This window comes from Dipodomys merriami, unplaced genomic scaffold (assembly GCF_024711535.1).
Source record: "Dipodomys merriami isolate MVZ:Mamm:240054 unplaced genomic scaffold, mDipMer1.0.p SCAF_92, whole genome shotgun sequence".
Taxonomy (NCBI): Eukaryota; Metazoa; Chordata; class Mammalia; order Rodentia; family Heteromyidae; genus Dipodomys; species Dipodomys merriami.
The window spans coordinates 5002755-5020439 of record NW_027206535.1 but is presented as its reverse complement, the minus strand read 5'-3'; the positions used below and the strand labels follow the sequence as shown (position 1 = coordinate 5020439).

General features: G+C 51.3%; 1 protein-coding gene across 7 annotated transcripts in view; it reads left to right on the top strand.

Annotated features, from left to right (window-relative positions):
• The window catches only part of LOC138821456 (rho guanine nucleotide exchange factor 2), a 68916-nt gene that overhangs the window by 27515 nt on the left and 23716 nt on the right, over positions 1-17685 (top strand). For 4 of the 7 annotated variants that reach the window (XM_070013689.1, XM_070013687.1, XM_070013686.1 and 1 more), the window contains 3 exons: positions 778-895; positions 1488-1530; positions 2614-2707. In XM_070013689.1, the coding sequence (XP_069869790.1) occupies positions 778-895; positions 1488-1530; positions 2614-2707 (255 nt within the window). Of the gene's footprint in view, positions 1-777; positions 896-1487; positions 1531-2613; positions 2708-9279; positions 9475-9698; positions 9801-17685 lie in introns of those variants that run through there. The other 3 variants (XM_070013685.1, XM_070013690.1, XM_070013694.1) reach the window with 3 other exon arrangements.

Here is a 17685-nt window from a genome sequence, read left to right as displayed (position 1 = left end):
ATAAGCAAAAAGAAAAAAACCAGAAGTGGCTCTGTGGCTCAAGTGGTAGAGTGCTAGCCTTGAGCTGAACTCTTGCCCAGGCCAGAGTTCAGGCCCTACGACCGGAACCCCCCCCAAAAAAAAAAATAATAGAAAAGAAGATAATAACAATGGTGAAGAAGAAGAGGAAGAAGAGGAGGAAGGGGGGGGAAGAGGAAAAAAATTTAGGTTTGGGGGCACAATATATGTAATCCCAGCTCTTGAGAGACCAAGGAGGCCAAGCTGGGATCATTGTTCAAGGCTAACAAACCTGTCTCAAAAAGAAGAAGAAAGAATAAAACCCAGCCACTGGTGACTTATACCTGTGATCTTAGCTACTTAGGAAGCTGAGATAGGAGGATCATGGTTTGAAGCCGAGAACAGTCTCTGAGATTCTTTTTTTTTTTTTTTTTTCAGTCGTGGGGCCTGAACTCTTGGCCTTGGTGCTGTCCCTCAGCTCTTCAACTCAAGGCTAGCACTCTACCACAGCGCCACTTCCGGCTTTTTTTTTTTCCTGTTTATGTGGTGCTGAGAAATCGAATCTAGGTCCTCATGCATGCAAGGCAACGCTCTACCACTGAGCCACCTTCCCAGCCCGATCTCAGACTTCTGAGTAGCTAGGATTACAGGCATGAGCTCCTAGTGCCAAGATTGGGAGGTCTGGTTTTAAAGAAGGGCTAAGCAGTGGAAAAATGAAAGAACATAGTGGGAGGGTGTGCAAAGCATGACCTTGGTATGAGGACTCTTGATGTGTTCTAGGGTCAGAGCTCCTGTCACCCACCTGCTGGCTCTTTGCACCACTCGACCCCTGGCATGCTTTCCAAGTCTGTTTCCATGAGTAACATCAGTTACCTCTTGGACTACTCAAATTCAGATGGTGAGTAAAAGTGGGGCAAAGTAGTGGTGGCACTTTCCCCAGCCCATCTCATCCCTAGTCCTCAAAGCCAGTTATTTAATGTCCATATGCCCTGCATTATTTATACCTTCCCTTCCTTGGTACCATCCCCACCCCCCCCCACCAATGCCTTTATTCAAATGAGAAAAGGTCTTAAGTTTGGGGTTTGGCCCTTGTGACACTCTCCTGCCAATGAAAAGCTGGGAACATGGGACAGAGTGAGGCTTTCTAAATCAACTATCACCAGAGATGGAGGTCATTTTCCTGCAATGCATCTTGTCTTCAAGATGGAGTGTTGGGAGCTCATTGTGAAACCTCAACCCTCCTCGTTCACTGAAGTTGGACTAAAATATCAGGCTCCAGTACCTTTCATGTAACCCTGGTTCCTAAGCTCTTCAGCTCTGCCTTGATCAGACCCCGCCCTTCATCCCTGCTCCCCAGTGCCCGCCCTCAGGAATGGCGTCACATGCACCTGCAGCCTGGGAACCTGATCCAGGTGGAGGGGGTGGGGGAGGCAGCCCTGGGCGCTTTTGTCTGGCTTTAACTGGACACTTTTCTTTTCCTTTTGTGTTAGCAGGGAATTTGTCCCATTCCTCTTGCACTGATCTCAGCAAACGGTGAGTTTGGGGGACTTGTTGTTCACAGGCCTAGATGCGGGAGGAGAGATGAGTCTAGGCCATGGGGTTTTGTAGTCCCAAGGGTCTCTCCGCTTCCTGAAACACTATTTTCTTGAACATTTCGGATTAAATATCAGAGATCCTTCTCCCCGAGCTGCATTGAATTCATCCTTGGGATGGAGGAGAGATTAAGGGATGAAAAGAAATAGAAGAGCGAGAGTTGCTTGTTGTTGTTAATGACACAAAGGTGAGCTGGCAGATCAGCTGATTGACAGCCTTATACAGAGGTAGTGACCAAGGACTATGGATGGGTTTTGGATGACTCAGATAAATGACCAATGAGAAGAGAAGTCCCAGAAGAGGGCAGAGCCTAAAGCACACAGCTCAGGAAAGGAGTTCCAGTAACTATGTAAATAAGCATGCAAAATCAGCACCTGTTTGGCATGAGTGGCTGAAGATTCACTAGAGTGAGACAGCCCTCTAACTTTGCCCATGAGAGAGAGCAAGTAATGGGCCCTTTAAGATATCAAGCTCTGATTTGTGGTCCTGAAAAATCTCTAGCTGACACATCCTTCTGGCTCTGAGTTTGGGATTAGCTCATGGGATGGGGCTGATGAAATCCCAGGAAATTCAGTCTTTATTGGCTGTAGGCCCAGAGCCTCTTTCCAAACAGCAAGGGTCTACACAGGGCTCTTGTTTGGAGAGGGGAAAATGCCCCCCTGGAGGGAACTCACCCCATCCACTTCTGTTGGAGAGCAACAGAAAGGAGTTTGGGTCCTCCCATCTGGAGCCTGGATTAGGTAGGAAGGGGAGTCTGCAATGTGTCTGGGAGGGGCCTGGAGGAGTTTCCTCTTAAATAGAGGGGCCTGGAAAGCTGATGTGTTCACATCCAGGAAGCTCTAGGAGGTAGAGGTGGTTTTTCCTCCCTTTTGTCCCTCATCTTTTTTTTCTCAGAGTCTTTCCTCCTGTTTCCAGCCCCTCTGCAGGTCAGGGGCCTGTCATCCTCTGCTTCTCTGGGAGTACTTTTTTCTTCTTTTCTAACTCTGTTTCCCATCTCCTCACAACTTCCTTTTCTCTCTGCAGCTGTAGCCAGCTGGAAGGGGACTCAGGTGTCTGGGCAGGCTCTTCCCTGCGGCGGACCTTCAGCTTCCTCTTGAGCATGACGGGCAAAACCAAGGTAGGAGTTAGCCTGGGAAGCAGGAGGCCTACACCTGCTGACCTCCCTGCTTCCCCCCACCCCCACCTCCTTCTTCTTTTTGTCAGTCTTCCGGCTTCAACTCTGGGCCTTGGATGCTGTCCCTCAGCTCTTCAATTGAAGGCTAGCGCTCTACCACTTGAGCCACAGCGCCACAGCTTCTTTTCTTTCCCATCTCTCCATGCCACCCCTCTCTAGCTTCTCCCTATTAGAGAATCAGGGAGATGACTCAAATAGTCAGAGAACATTCTATCTCCAAACTAATATGTCTGTGGCTCAGTAAATTACCTTTTCTTTGCTTCCCACCCTGCTGCCCACCCCCCCCCCCCAATGCCTCCAGCTCAGCCAGCTGTGAACAGCTGCAAGAGGAAATGGGCCAAAAGCCTCAGTAGTTTCAGAATGGCTTAGCCCTCCCTCACTTTAGACCTCATCTAGTTAAAAGGTGGGCAGCAGAAATCTTGCCTGTTGGACAGAATAATGATAATAATTACAGTGATACTTTTTACTTCTTCATAGAGTATTAGTTTGCAAAGTGCTTTTACACTCATAATTTTATGGGTGGGTGTTACAGCTGAAAGAGTTGAAATAAGACCATAGGTGGTGTGGAAGCTGGGAAAGTATGTGATTATGAAGCACATGCACATGGTGCCTGTGTGGCCCTATGCGTTCTGATCCAAGGAAATGAAGGCACACCGCTCTCCCTTCTGTCATCAATCCTCAGCTCTGCTGAGTTCAGGAGCTCTGACTACAGCCCAAATTCATTTCATTTCCACTTTATTTTTTGCAGACGGTGCACTATTTAGTAGCAGAACAAACTACTACTTTACCTCTCATGGCTGCCCCACATATGCATGTTTTCCAACCTGGATGGTCTCCTAGCCTCGAGACGAATCCTCAGAGTAGATACCATCCTATTCAGGAGTCAGGAGATTTTTCTCCTAGTTGGGTTTCCTACCCCATCTCAAGGCCAGGGCCCTCCTTTGGGATTTCTTTTTTTTTTTTTTTTTTTGGTCGGCCGTGGGGCTTGAACTCTGTCTGGGCCTGAGCGCTGTCCCTCAGCTCTTCAGCTCAAGGCGAGCGCTCTACCACTTGAGCTATAGCGCCACTTCCAGTTTTTCTGGTGGTTATTGGAGATAGGAGTCTCACGGTCTCTCCTGCCCGGGCTGGCTTTGAACCGTGATCCTCAGATCTCAGCCTCCTGAGTAGCTAGGATTACAGGCGTGAGCCACCAGCGCCCGGCTTTTGGGATTTCTTCTAAGCCAAAATTGCCTTGCGGTGGGTGGGTGGAAGAAGGTAGAGATATAAGCAGGTCCATTGTTAGCACCGTCTCTCACAGGCCATGGATAAGTTGGGTCTGAGAAAGGCATGAGCTGGTGTGTCTCTGAATGTCTCAGGAGCAGGTGGGGAATTTTAAAGCCACTGGATGTGGCAGTTTGGCCTGTGGGCAGGGGAGACAAAGAATTCTTCTGTCAGTTGGAGGAAGGATCTCTAGAAAACAAACACAGAGCTCTTGGGGTTCAAGCTCACCCTACCCACAGACTGTTAGTTAAAGGTAGGAGAGTCTTAAGAGAACCCTTCTTTTCCTCCAGTGTGGTGAACAGCAGTGGGGGGGCGGGGAGCCATCCACGTTCTGACCAGGCTGCATTTGCTAATGGGTAGAGGCTTTTTTTTTTTTTTTTTTGTCGGTCGTGGGGCTTGAACTCTGGGCCTGGGCGCTGTCCCTCAGCTCTTCAGCTCAAGGCGAGCGCTCTACCACTTGAGCTACAGCGCCACTTCCGGTTTTCTGGTGGTTTATTGGAGATAGGAGTCTCACGGTCTCTCCTGCTCGGGCTGGCTTTGAACCGCGATCCTCAGATCTCAGCCTCCTGAGTAGCTAGGATTACAGGCGTGAGCCACCAGCGCCCGGCAGGGTAGAGGCTTTGAAGCTCAAATAGAGGAGAAGAAAGAGGCAGAGTAAGTCAGGATATTGTCCCTCTCGGCCTTTCTGCAACTTGTTCTGGGCCTGTCTTTATTTCTCTCTGGCCAGCCCTGGTCGCCTCCCTCCTACCTCATGAATGTGTATATCTCTTCCTCCTCTTGTGCCCACTTCAGGCTAGGGGGCCTAGCAAGTAAACATCAGGGTGGGGCTGGAGAGCCAGTCAGGCAGGAAGGTAGTGAGAGGAGGAGGTGCTCCCGTCTACCTCTTTGACTGGCATTGTAATTGACCAGACACTTTCTTTGTTTTTTTTTTTTTTTTTTTTGTTTTTTGGGTCCGGTCCTGCACTTTCTTTATTTTGTTTTGTTTTGTTTTTTTTGGGTCCGGTCCTGGGGCCTGAACTCTGGGCCTGGGTGCTGTCCCTCAGCTCTTCAGCTCAAGGCTAGCGCTCTACCACTTGAGCCACAGCGCCACTTCCAGCTTTTTTTCTTTTTGCTTATGTGGTGCTGAGGAATCAAACCCAGGGCCTCAGGCATGCAAGACAAGCACTCTACCACTGAGCCACCTTCCCAGCCCCATCCAGACACTTTCTTATATTGACTCCAATAAAGGTCAAGGTTTTGTTTTGTTTTGTTTTGTTTTTGTTGGCATTGGGGCTTGAACTCTGGGCCTGGGCGCTTGAGCCACAGAGTCACTTCCGGTTTTCTGAGTGGTTTATTGGAGATAAGAGTCTCACAGACTTTCCTGCCTGGACTGGCTTTGAACTGCCATCCTCAAATCTCACCCTCCTGAGTAGCTAGGATTACAGGCTTGAGCCACTGGCACTCGGCTGGATCAAGTATTTTTAATTGCCATTTCACAGAACACATAAACTTAAGGCTGGGCTCTTTATCTAATATCTTACAGCCAATATGAAGTGGGGCTTCCTTTCTATGTGGCCTCTACATCTCTCAGTCACTCAGCAAATCAGCTTTTATCCACTAGTCTCTGCTGGATAAACACCCCCTCCCAGAATGCAGAAGGTGCAGAAGAATCAGAAGGAAAGCAGACTTGTTCTGGACAGAGTGGAGTTTGGGTACACAGAGCTGCAGGCCCTTTGCTCCCTTACTGGCTAAGCGTCCAGCAACCAGGTCCTTACCTGAGGCGTCCTCTCTAGCACCGAAATGAGAGGAGTGTATTTTGTCTAGTTAAACAAACTAAAGATTGTGGCTACTTTAGATTCTAGAGGAAATTTTGGCTTTGTATATCTAATTCCTTTTTGTCTCTCTTTCTTCCTCTCTACCTCTACCCCTCTCTCTCTTTTTTATTTTTTCTTTCCATAATGGATTTGAGCACAGGGTTTTTGGGGGGTCCAGTCGTGGGGCTTGAACTCTAGGCCTGGGCGCTGTCCCCCAGCTCTTCAGCTCAAGGCTAGCGCTCTACCACTTGAGCCACAGTGCCACTTCCAGCTTTTTTTTTTTCTTCTGCTTATGTGGTGCTGAGGAATTGAACCCAGGGCCTCATGCATGCAAGGCAAGCGCTCTACCACTGAGCCACCTTCCCAGCCCTGAGCACAGGGTTTTGTGCTTGCTTGGCAAGCACTATACTACTCATTTATGCCATACCTCTAGCCCTTTTGTGCTTTAGATATGGTCTCTTTTTTTTTTTTTCTTTTGGTCGGTTGTGGGGCTTGAACTCGGCTTGGGCGGTGTCCCTGTGCTTTTCAGCTCAAGTCAGTGCTCTAGCGCTTGAGCCACAGTGCCACGACTGGTTTTCTAGTGGTTTATTGGAGATAAGAGTATCATGGACTTTGCTTCCCAGACTGGCTTTGAACCACGATCCTTAGATCTCAGCCTCCTCAGTAGCTAGGATTACAGGCATGAGCCACCGGCGCCAGGCATGGTTTGTCACTGTTGCCTGGGATTTGCCTCAGACCTTGATCCACCTATTTTATGGACTCTTGCATAGCTGGATGTCTGGGGATACTTACCACCATACCGGGGTTATTGCTTGAGATGGGGTCTTGCTAAGTATGCCTGGGCTGGCCTTTTTCTGTGATTCTCCTGATCTTTACCTATCAAGTAGCTTCGTCTACCGCCATCAACCTAAAATAATATTTCTTGAAAATCTGGAAAATATCACTGGATAGAAGTGATGTGAGAGCTGGAATGAAAAAGGGGATTAGGAAAGTGGGGGACACCCAAGGGAAAGTATTCATTGCTCCAGAGGATACAGAAAATGAAAATGGGAGTCCAGCTGCAGGCTTAGCTCAGTAAATGCAGATTAAACATTTAAAGGTAGAGAGCAGTTTTCCACTCCCCCCTCCTTTTTTTTTTTTGTGGCCAATCCTGGGGCTTGAAGTCAGGGTTTGGGTGCTGTCTCAAGCCACAGCGTCAATTCTGGCTTTTTCTGTGATTAATTGGAGATACAAGTCTCAAGAACTTTCCTGCCCAGGCTGGCTTCAAACCATGATCCTCATATTTCAGCCTCCTGAGATTACAGGCATGAGCCACTGGTGCTGGCCTCTTCCTTTTAACTAGAGGGCAAAGAGTGAGGCTCAGGATAACAAATGGGCTGGAGGGCTGGGAAGGTGGCTCAGTGTAGAGCACTTGCCTTGCATGCATGAGGCCCTGGGTTCAATTCCTCAGCACCACATAAGCAAAAAGAATAAAAGCCGGAAGTGGCGCTGGGGCTCAAATGGTAGAGTGCTAGTCTTGAGCTGAAGAGCTGAGGGACAGCGCCCAGGTCCAGAGTTCAGGCCCCACGCACGGACACAAAAAAAACCAACCAAACAAAAAAAACAAATGGTATGGAAAGCAGCTTGAAGGTTGGGGTGGGGGTAGTTGGAGATTGGGAGTCTTTTTTTTTTTGAAGATCTAACTTGAGTTTTGTTTTGTTTTACTAAAGACTCTCAGACTGGGAATCAAGTTGGTTTATTAGATAAGCAGGCAGAGTTTGGCTCTTTAAAATTCTGTCTTCAGCTTTCAGCATCCAGGCCTGGGAGAAAAGCTGAGGTCCCAGCCTAACCCAGGTCTCTAGGTCCCCAGTGGGTGGAACTATGAGGCCAGAATCCCAGTGTCTCGCTGTCTGTTTTTAAATTTAGTACATTCCTCAACTTTGGCTGACCACTGTGGGGAGGTAAGTCTGGAGTTGGGGAGCCAGGAACCTCAGGATGGCTGGTTTTGTGGAGTTCCTAGGGCTTTCCCATAGGTCTGCCAGGGCAGGTGCTAGCCTGAAGGAACCAGTCCTGACCTGGGAAAGTCCTTTCTGCTTCTAATTGTTATTCAGCATTCACTGGGCCTGGCTTGTTTGCTCTCCTTTCTTCTGCCCTTTGTTATATAAGGATCATCAACAGAAGAATGGGTGCAGGAAAAGAAAGTTGCTAGGCAAGGGGGGCAAAGGAGCAGTGTGGGGGTGGTGCTGGGGTGAGGAGCCCAACCAGCTCACCCAGTGGTGAGGCAGTGGAGCCTAAAATAGAGGCAGAGGCTAAAATTGGCACCTATAAGAGTGCTGAGTTGGGCTTGAAACCTGCAGCTTGGACCTGCCACTAATCTGGGCCTGGAGCTGCTAGACCCGGATTGATAGGGTGGTTGGGCCTTTTCTGCCTCCCTTTTCCCCCTAAACCTACAACTTAAATGTCCCATCTTAAGGCTCTCTAAGGTTCTGGTATTACAGAGAAATGGGAGGCCTCAGGGGAGGAAATGAATTTCAATGCTAGTGATTACAGTTAGTTTAGAGGAAGAATTTTCCAGCTCAGGTTGGGGCAAAAGGTCTAGAAAGATGAATGCTCCCACCTCACCCTCCTCCTCAGAGTAAGAGAGACCCAAGAAGTGCTCTGATCACTCCTTGATTCTGGGAGGCTGTTTCCTGGTCTTCTGGTTCCAGCTTAATTTAGAACAGAGGGAACTGAGGCTAGACACATGGCGGGACTTCCTGAGTTTCCTAGCCTCTGGAAGGATAGCCAGATCCTACCTTCTTCATCCACCAAAGTAGCTGGCAGAGGCGGAGTTAGGAGGAGATGGGCAGTGTTGTGTGGTCCAGAAGAACTGAAGGGCCGAAGGGAGGAGGGGGGCAGAGGGTTGTGGGAGAATACTCTCCATTATTTTACTTCTGTGAGTCCTCTCCTTCACAACTACTACATACCCAGCTTCTAGTTCTGTCATTTCCCTCTCTGCTACCCCTGCCCCCAATCGTAAAAGTGGGGGGAGTGGGGAGTGTCAGTCAGTCCTGGCCTGCTTTGATGGGCCCTGAAAGCCAGGAAGGAACTGATCCCAGGTTCCCCGTGGGGGGGGGGGGGGCAGATGGAATCCTTCGGTCCGTGGCGGCGGGAAGGGGGAGGGGAAAGGGAAGCGCTCGGGTCCCGCCAGGACTGCGGGACTAAGCACCAGTGGGGTTTAAGGAAACGCACGGCTACGAGGCGGCTGCCTGGGGCTAGAGGGCGCCCCGAGATGCAAGAGGGGAAACCCGCAGGGGGGGCCCCTCAAACCCGTGCGGGGGCACCCCAGATCTTCTCCTGGCAGCTCCAACCACCCCGGCGTCCTGTCCCGTGCGCCGGTCCCCCGCCCTCCCTCCCTGCGCTCCGCCTCCCCCCTTCCTGAGCCCGGGCGGCGGGGGGAGGAGACAAGGGTTTGAGGAACTGGCGCTCGCTCGTTCGCTCGCTCGGTGCCGGGCGCGGGGAGTCAGACTTCCTGTCCCCGAGACCGACGCGTGCGGGGCGGACCCCCCCTGCTCCCCCCGCCGCCGCCGGACGCCTGGGTCCGCGCCCCGTCCTCCCCGCGGCCCACCTAGGATTATGTCTCGGATCGAGTCTCTCACCCGGGCGCGGATTGACCGGAGCAAAGAGCTGGCGAGCAAGGTGGGCTGGGGTCCGCGAGCCCGCCCCGCGCCCCCGCCGCTGGCCTCCAGGTGCCCTCCGACCCCCGCACCCCGGCGGGCAGCGCCCCCCACGCTCCGCGATGGCTTTCCGGGCGGAGCGGCGCGCGAGCGCGCGGCGGGACGGGAGGGTGGGTGGGGACTGAGGGTGAGTGGGGAGGGGGCCGGGGAGCCCGCGACCGGCCCCGCGCCTCCCGCCCCTGCCGCGCGGATTCTGCGCCGGGACCGGGAGAGGGCGGACCTGGGGTTTGGTGGCCTCGATCCGGTGAGACTGGAGCGTTTTGAGCCGCTCGGAAGAAAGTTGCTCTGGTAAGGGACGGAGCGGGAAGAGGGAGGCGTGTGTCTTGGGGGGTCGGAACGGTGGAAACTCTCTGGCATCCCCCCCTTTTCTGCTCCCGGGTCCTGCCGGGTTGCTTTTGGCGGTGCCCCCCCACCCCCCAAACCCTAGCCGCGGGTTCGGTCGTTTCCCCCTTTGTCCCCGCCACCCACCGGAGGGGGCGGGAGGGGGTGGTTTCCCAGCTTCCTCCCACCACCCCTCCAAGACAAAAGTCAGCTCCTCCTCTCGTCGCAAATGGACTTTCCAGCTGTGATTCAGTTCTCCCCTCGGGGTAGGCTGGTGGCTGGGGTCAGGAGCTTTGGTTTTCTTCACCCTCAGGTGAAGAGAGCCGAGGTCTTTGTGTAGCTGGTACGTACGTTGCCCTTCCTCTCCAGCACCCCTGGGACACAGGCTGGTCCCCAGTCCCCCACCTACCCCACCAGCTTCCAGGATCCTTGTTTTCTCAGCCGGAAACCACCAGAACCCTTAGGCTGATCCACTCCCACCTCCCTGGGCTCATTTTATCATCTCTTGCCTGTCATCTCCAGTCTGGATGTATGATTGGGTGAACACAGACACACACAACCATCAGGACCTCTAGGCTACTCCTCTGCAAATATCCATTATTTTCCTTTGTACCCAGCCTTAGTCCCAAATTCCATGACCTCTCCACACCCCAGCCCCCAGGAAATGATGAAACAGACCAGTGAATAAGTGAGAGCTGAGAGGAAGGTGGTGCCGACCGAGAGCACTTCCCATTTCCTCAGGGCCCCCACATTGTCCCCTGTTCTCCAGAAGGCCAGGACCCAGCCCAGAGCTGCTTTCATCTTAATCTCTGGCTTTCCTGTGAGTCCAGCCCCTGCTTAGTGGCCAGTCTGGCTGGGTCACCTTCCTGCAAGGGAGCCGAACCTTTCTGGAGCCCTCCAGGGCATGGAAAGTCCACTCTTCCATCTTGCTTTTCGTTCCTTGCTAGGCTACCTGTCTTGATGTTTAATGGAGAGGGGCCATCTCAGTGTGGGGGTGGGGTTGGGGGCAGGGAATAAGGTTTGAAGGCTTCCTTTGGGATTTGGGCTTAGATACGGCTAAGGAGAAAACAACCAGGGATTTGAATGATGCCTAAGACAAACAGAGGGCCAGGGTGAAATGACTGAAGTGTGGTGGAACAGTGGGGCGCAGACACTGTTCGCAACCTTGTGCCAGGCCAGGCCGCGGCTTCCAAGGTCTGTTTATTTTTTCAACCGTTTGAGCTGAGACCCTGGAGCGGAGCCAAGGGGGGCGGGAGAGGCTTTTTGAAACCACGGAAATTGGGTTCCACCCTAAAAAGGAAAGCTATGGGGGAGCTGGTGAGGGGGCAGACCTGGTGAGAAGGGGGTATAGCGAGAGCTTCTTGGAGGGCAAAAACTGGGGTCTTTTCTCTATTAATGGCGGAGCTGGTAGGCCAGATACCTGGATTCTCCTGCCCTCTATTTATATTTTTCTTTCTTTTTTACTAGTGGAGGAACAGGGATCCACATGCATGGCTCGACTTTCTACCCTGGCTGGACATGGAGGGGGGACTGGGGAACCCATCTGGGGGGCCTGAGTGGGTAGATCTGAGAGGGCCAGGAGGCCACAGGAGGAGGGCGGTTGTCAGTTTGGGCTGGTCGGAAGGGGAGGGCTGCCTCCGGAAGGCTGTGGTTACAAGAAGGGGGGAGTTGATTCTTAGCCAACAAACCCTGGATCCCCTCTTTCCCCCTCCCCCCAAGCTCACCAGCTGTCTCCTTTCTTTTTATACGGTGGTGGAAAGTGGAGGGGGCCTGCTGGAAATGAGACTCTTTGAGGAAGATGGTCTCTCCTGCTACCTGTGTAGGCAGATGGGTCAGGGCTGGGGCTAGATGCCCCAAGCCCACTCTAGTTCTCACCTCATAGAAGGAGGAATTTAAGTATAACCTGTCCCTTTTTCCTTCCCGCTTCATAGGATGTCTCATGCTTCCTTTTGCTTTTCACTCCATTTCTAGTCTTCCAGACTGTCTTCAGTTTTCCACCCCCTCAATTCTCTCTGCTCTGCTTCTCTACCTCCTCAAATCCCAAAGCCCATAGGTCCCCTTTCTGTCTTTTCGCCTTCTTGCTCTTTCTTCCCTTTTTTTTTTCTCTTCCTATTCAGAACAAAGGGTCCCTTTCTGACAAGCAAGGGCCAGAGATGGAGGGATGACTCTGGAGGCCAGGGGCAAAGAGGGTGCTTAGAATCTCCAGGACTGTAGCATTGGCGTGTGTGGTGGGCAGGTGGAGTGGAGACCGGAGAGAGAGACTGTGTCTTTGTTCTGAGCCCTGGAGAGGTGGCTGGCTTTGTGTGCAAGGCCAAGAGTAGCGGAGAGGAGCCAGGAGGGAGTGGAGAGGGCTGACAGTTTGGGAGGAGACTTGAGGGATTGGGGGTGTCCCTGGAGGATGAAGCTTTTGTGGACATAGAAGAGGATTCTAGGGATCATGAAGGTTAGGGAAAGAATTGAGGGAGGGAGAGGAAGCAGGATGGGGAAGGTTTAACAAAGTCACTGAGGGATCTGCTGGGGGCAAGCATAGGAGTTAAAGAGGGGTCTGATCTCAGTCCCACAGGCTCTGCAGCTTTGATCTTGGATCAGGGAGGGGGCATTATCTAAATGTGAACCCCATGTGTGCATGTTACCTGCATGTGGTACTCTGGGTTACTCTAGCTTGAAACCATAGTCACCAAAGTTAGGGGGCTCATGCTCTCTGGATGTGAGGAAGTGGTTCCATTCTTAGCTTCAGCCTCTGATTTGAAGTATCTTGTAGAAACTGAGTGAGTGGATTGGTCAGGATTTCTGGAGCTGGTAGAGAAGCTGGCTGGACCCTTCTGGGTTTGTTTGTGTCTCCTTGGGGGAGGGTGGGAGGAGGACTGCAGGCAGCAGCTGCCCCCTCCTAACTCAGCCAGCTTGCCTTGTGCCAGGAGGGCAGGGAGTCCTGGCACAGCTATTGTTCGCTTGCACAAATGCTTGTCTGTTTGCATCTTTCTCCCTCCTTCTCTTTCTGCTTGTCTGTCTCTTGGCCGGACAGGTGTGGCCATCTGGGTTTGGGCAGGCTGGCATCCACAGTGCCTGGATCTCTGAGTCTCTAGCCTGATTTTATTCCCTATAGCTCTTAGCCATCCCTCTTCTCCTTTACCAGTGTGCCCACCCCCTAAGACCAGTGTCTTCTCTTCATTCATTTAACAAGTATTAAGTGCCTTTGTGTGTTCTGTGATGGTTTTCTGTGTGGTTTCTGGCTTTGCTGTTTGTTTCTCTTCCACTTGGCCACTTTCTCAGCCTCCTGCCTTCATCTTGTCCCTGGAAGCTCCTAAAGGAGCAAGGCCTGGCCAGGACCATTCCTAGGTCCTCTTTCAAGTTCCATTGTCAGGAGCCCTTTCCCTCTTCATTTCCCAGTCCTATAGCTCATTCATTCCCTATGATTCAGTGCCAGTAACCCTGCACCCCTGCTATCCACAGCTGAGCCATAAATGACTCAGGAGCCAATGGACCCCGTCAAGGATCCTTGGGTTGGGAGAAGCCCTGACTCCCCTGGATGGCTCTGCCAGGTTCTGCAGCCCACTGGGGAGCACAGGAGATAAGGTCCAGGCTTTGGCAGGCCTTGTCCTTCATGGATGTCACTGTTTTACTCTCTTGGCCAGGAAAACAAGGTGGACAGAAGAGAAGGGGAACCTTTCAACCTGTCAGCAGTCAGCCAGTGAGCCTGTTCTTCTTTTGTTTTGTTTTGTTTTAATGCTGGTCATGGGGCCTGGACTCTGGGCGTGGGCGCTGTCCCTTGAGCTCTTCAGCTCAAGGCTAACACTCTGCCACTTGAGCCACAGAGCAACTTCCGGGTTTTTTTGTTTATGTGGTACTGAGGAATTGAACCCAGGGCCTCATGCATGCAAGGCAAGCGCTCTACCACTGAGCCACCTTCCTAGCCCCGAGCCTGTTATTTCCCCACAATGATGAAGATCTGAGTAGAAGGATGATATAGGTTACTCTTATGATTTATGCTTAAAGGAAATAAAAGTATAGGACTGGGAACACTTTAGGAAGAGGGAGAAAAGGAGTGACAGGAGAGGAAGGCCTGTCTCAGGAAGCTGGAGATCTGAGGATCATGGTTCAAAGCCAGCCCGGGCAGGAAAGTAGTCCGCAGAAACTCATCTCCAGTTAACCACCATAAGGAATGGGTGCTGCTGAGATCCCATGTCTTTCCTTCCTTCCTTCCTTTCTTCCTTTCTTTCTTTCTTTCTTAACATGTATTGAGTGCTTTTTTTTTTTTTTTTTTTGTCGGTCGTGGGGCTTGAACTCTGGGCCTGGGTGCTGTCCCTCAGCTCTTCAGCTCAAGGCGAGCGCTCTACCACTTGAGCTATAGCGCCACTTCCGCTTTTCTGGTGGTTTATTGGAGATAGGAGTCTCACGGTCTTTCCTGCTCGGGCTGGCTTTGAACCGCGATCCTCAGATCTCAGCCTCCTGAGTAGCTAGGATTACAGGCATGAGCCACCAGCGCCCGGCTTGAGTGCTTATTGTAAATGAGGGATTATGTTTATTGTAAGTGAGGGATTATGTTAGAGTGCAGGTGGGTTCATAGTCTTTATTCACTTAATCCATGATGTAACAGTGGCATAGATAAAGGCAGTGAACAGGAAAAGGTTTGTAATGAAGAGGCACAGTGACCATACATGCTGGACAGCAGACGGTTGGATCCAGCAGGAAGAGCCTCTGAGCATGGTGGGGAGCTTTTGGACTATGAAGTGATGGGCCTTTGAACTCAGAGCCTCATGCTTACTAGGCAGGTGCTCTGCCAGAGAGCCATGCCTTCAACCCTCTTTTGGTGTTCGTCCTGAGACTTGAACTCAGGACCTCCCTTGTGCTGTCACTTGCTTTTCCACTTATAGCCCTTCAACCTTTTTTTTTTTTTTTTGCCCGTTGTTGAACTCTGGGCCTGGGCGCTGTCCCTCAGCCCTTCCGCTCAAGGTGAGTGCTCTACTGCTTGAGCTACAGCACCACTTCCAGTTTTCTAGCGGTTTATTGGAGATAGGAGTCTCACAGTCTTTCCTCCCCGGGCTGGCTTTGAACCGAGATCCTCAGATCTCAGTCTCCTGAGTAGCTAGAATTACAGGCATGAGCCACCAGCACCCGGCTTCAACCCTTTTTTATACTGGTTATTTTGAGACAGGGTTTTGCTTTTGTCCAGGTTGTGTTTAGACTGATCTGTCTGGGATCATAGGAACACATTACCATACTCAGCTTCTTCTTTTTTTTTTTTTTTTCTTTGTCAGTTGTGGGGCTTGAACTCTGCGCTTGGGTGCTATCCCTGAGTTCTTCAGCTCAAGGCGAGTGCTCTACCACTTGAGCCACAGTGCCACTTTCAGTTTTCTGGTGGTTAATTGGAGATAAGTCACACAAACTTCCCTACCAAGGTTGGCTTTGAATTTGATCCTCAGATCTCAGACTTCTGAGTAACTAGGATTACAGGTGTGAGCCACTGGTGCCGGGCTCAGCTTCTTTGATTGAGAACATTAAGGTGCATTTTTTTTTTTTTTTTTGTCGGTCGTGGGGCTTGAACTCTGGGCCTAGGCGTTGTCCCTCAGCTCTTCTGCTCAAGGCGAGCACTCTACCACTTGAGCTACAGCGCCACTTCCGGTTTTCTGGTGGTTTATTGGAGATAGGAGTCTCACGGTCTTTCCTGCCCGGGCTGGCCTTGAACCGCCATCCTCAGATCTCAGCCTCCTGAGTAGCTAGGATTACAGGCGTGAGCCACCAGCGCCCGGCAAGATGCATTTTTAAGAAGTGGGAATGTGGCTTAGTTGAGCACTGGTGGCTCAACCTGTAATCCTAGCTACTCAGGAGGCCGAGATCTGAGGATTGTGGTTCAAAGAGAGCCTGGGCAGGAAAGTCCATGAGAATCTTTTTTTTTTGGGGGGGGGGGTCCGGTTGTGGGCCTGAACTCTGGGCCTGGGTGCTGTCCCTCAGCTCTTCAGCTCAAGGCTAGCACTCTACCACTTGAGCCACAGTGCCACTTCTGGCTTTTTTTTTTCTGCTTATGTGGTGCTGAGGAATTGAACCCAGGGCCTTAAGCATGCAAGGGGAGCTCTCTACCTCTGAGCCAACTTCCCAGCCCCCCCAGCTCTTTCCTAAATTTTATTTTGAGACAAGGTCTAGCAAAGTTGCCCAAGCTGGCCTCAAATTTAGCATCCTCCTACCTTAGCCTCCTAAGTAGCTGGGATTAGATGTCTACCACCATACCTGCTGTATTTGGCCTTTTCTGAATAGATAGATTGGGGCATAAAAGTTAAGGATTGTCTTGTTTGCTAAATGGAAACCAATGTAATTTAAAAAACAAACAAACAAATACTTTAAAAGAAGCTGGGTGCTGGTGGCTCATGCCTGTAATCCTAGCTACTCAAGAAGGCTGAGATAGGAGGTTCATGGTTCAAAGTCAACTAGGGCAGCAAAGTCCATAAGACACTTATCTCTAGTTAACCTGGAGCTGTGGCTCAAGTGGTAGAGTGCTATACTTGAGCAAAACAGCTCCGGGACAGTGCTCAGGCCCTAAGTTCAAGCCCCAGGACGGATACAAACAAAATAATAAACTACCTAGAATAGAAAACAGTAGGACAAAGAACCAAACCAGCCTCAGCACCCCATCTTTGAGCAGGCAGCCCTGGTAAGCAGGCCCTGTGTTATTCCATCCTCAGTAGCCCAAGCCCTGGGGCGGGCACAGGCCACCTCTGGAACAATAGTGCTAGGCAGTGCCAGGGCTGCTTGCTGCTGGGCAGTGCCCATGCTGGGATGTGCTGCTGCTGTGGCTGCTGCCCGCTGCTGGCCCACCTAGAGAGGGGGTCACTTCAAGACAGGGTGAGTGTTGGGAGGTGGAGGAGGCAGGGCCCCGAGTGCCTGGGTTATATCCGCTTCTGTGCCAAAGGGCAGGAGTGAACTGGAGAACCCCTTCTCTAGCTGTCTGAAGCCTCTCTCTCCCTTTGCTACTCCTATTGGAACTGGCCTGATAGGTGAATTTTGGAGGATGGAGGTCTCCTACCTCAGGAAATTAATTAGAGGCCAAGGCTGAGGCCAGGGGCCCAGCTGTGTGTGGAAAAAGGGTTCTTGTAGCAGCATTCTGGCCATCTGTAGCACTACCCTCTGGAGTGATCCTTCCGGGCATGTTTGATTGTATTGCTATTTTCATGTTTGTCTGCTTGCTTCTTTTCATTCAGATGTCATAATTGCTCATACATTCAGTGTGTGCCCAGCTCTTTGGACTTGGTCTTTGAGGTCCTACAGGAGAATTTGATCTAAAGACATTGCATTGATTAAAGACCTATACTTTGGCACAAAATAGATTAAGATTAGACCAATGATGTTTCTAGTGATTCGGGTATGTTAGGTACCAGTGGAGAAAAAGGGAGGCTGCAGTATCAAGAAGGCTAGACAGAGTTCTAGAATCTGTCAGCTCAGCTCCTGAGCTAGGCCCAAGCAGAAAGGAGGAATTGCCTGCAGGGAAAAGGAGAGGGAGGGCCTCACTGCAGCAGAGGAGAAGCAGAAGCCAGAGCTGAAGCAAAGCTGGCCGAGAAAAGGAAGGCAGAGGTGGAGGTGCAGAGGAGGGAGAGCCTGAGCTCAGAAGAGAGGACATGGAGAGAAAACTGGGTGATGGGAAGAGAGAGAACAAGGGGGTGGGGAGGGTACATGAAGAGAATAAAGATAAGGAAAAGACCTGCAAGCCTCTGAGCTCTGTTCCTTGTCAGACATCCACCAGCCACTCTAAGCTAAGGAGGGGAGGGACTAGAGAAGGATCTTGGGTACCAGGACACCCTGAGGCCTAAAGTCACAGGACACTCTGAAACCTAGGGTACTGCAGCCCAGTGCCCTCTGGCCCCTG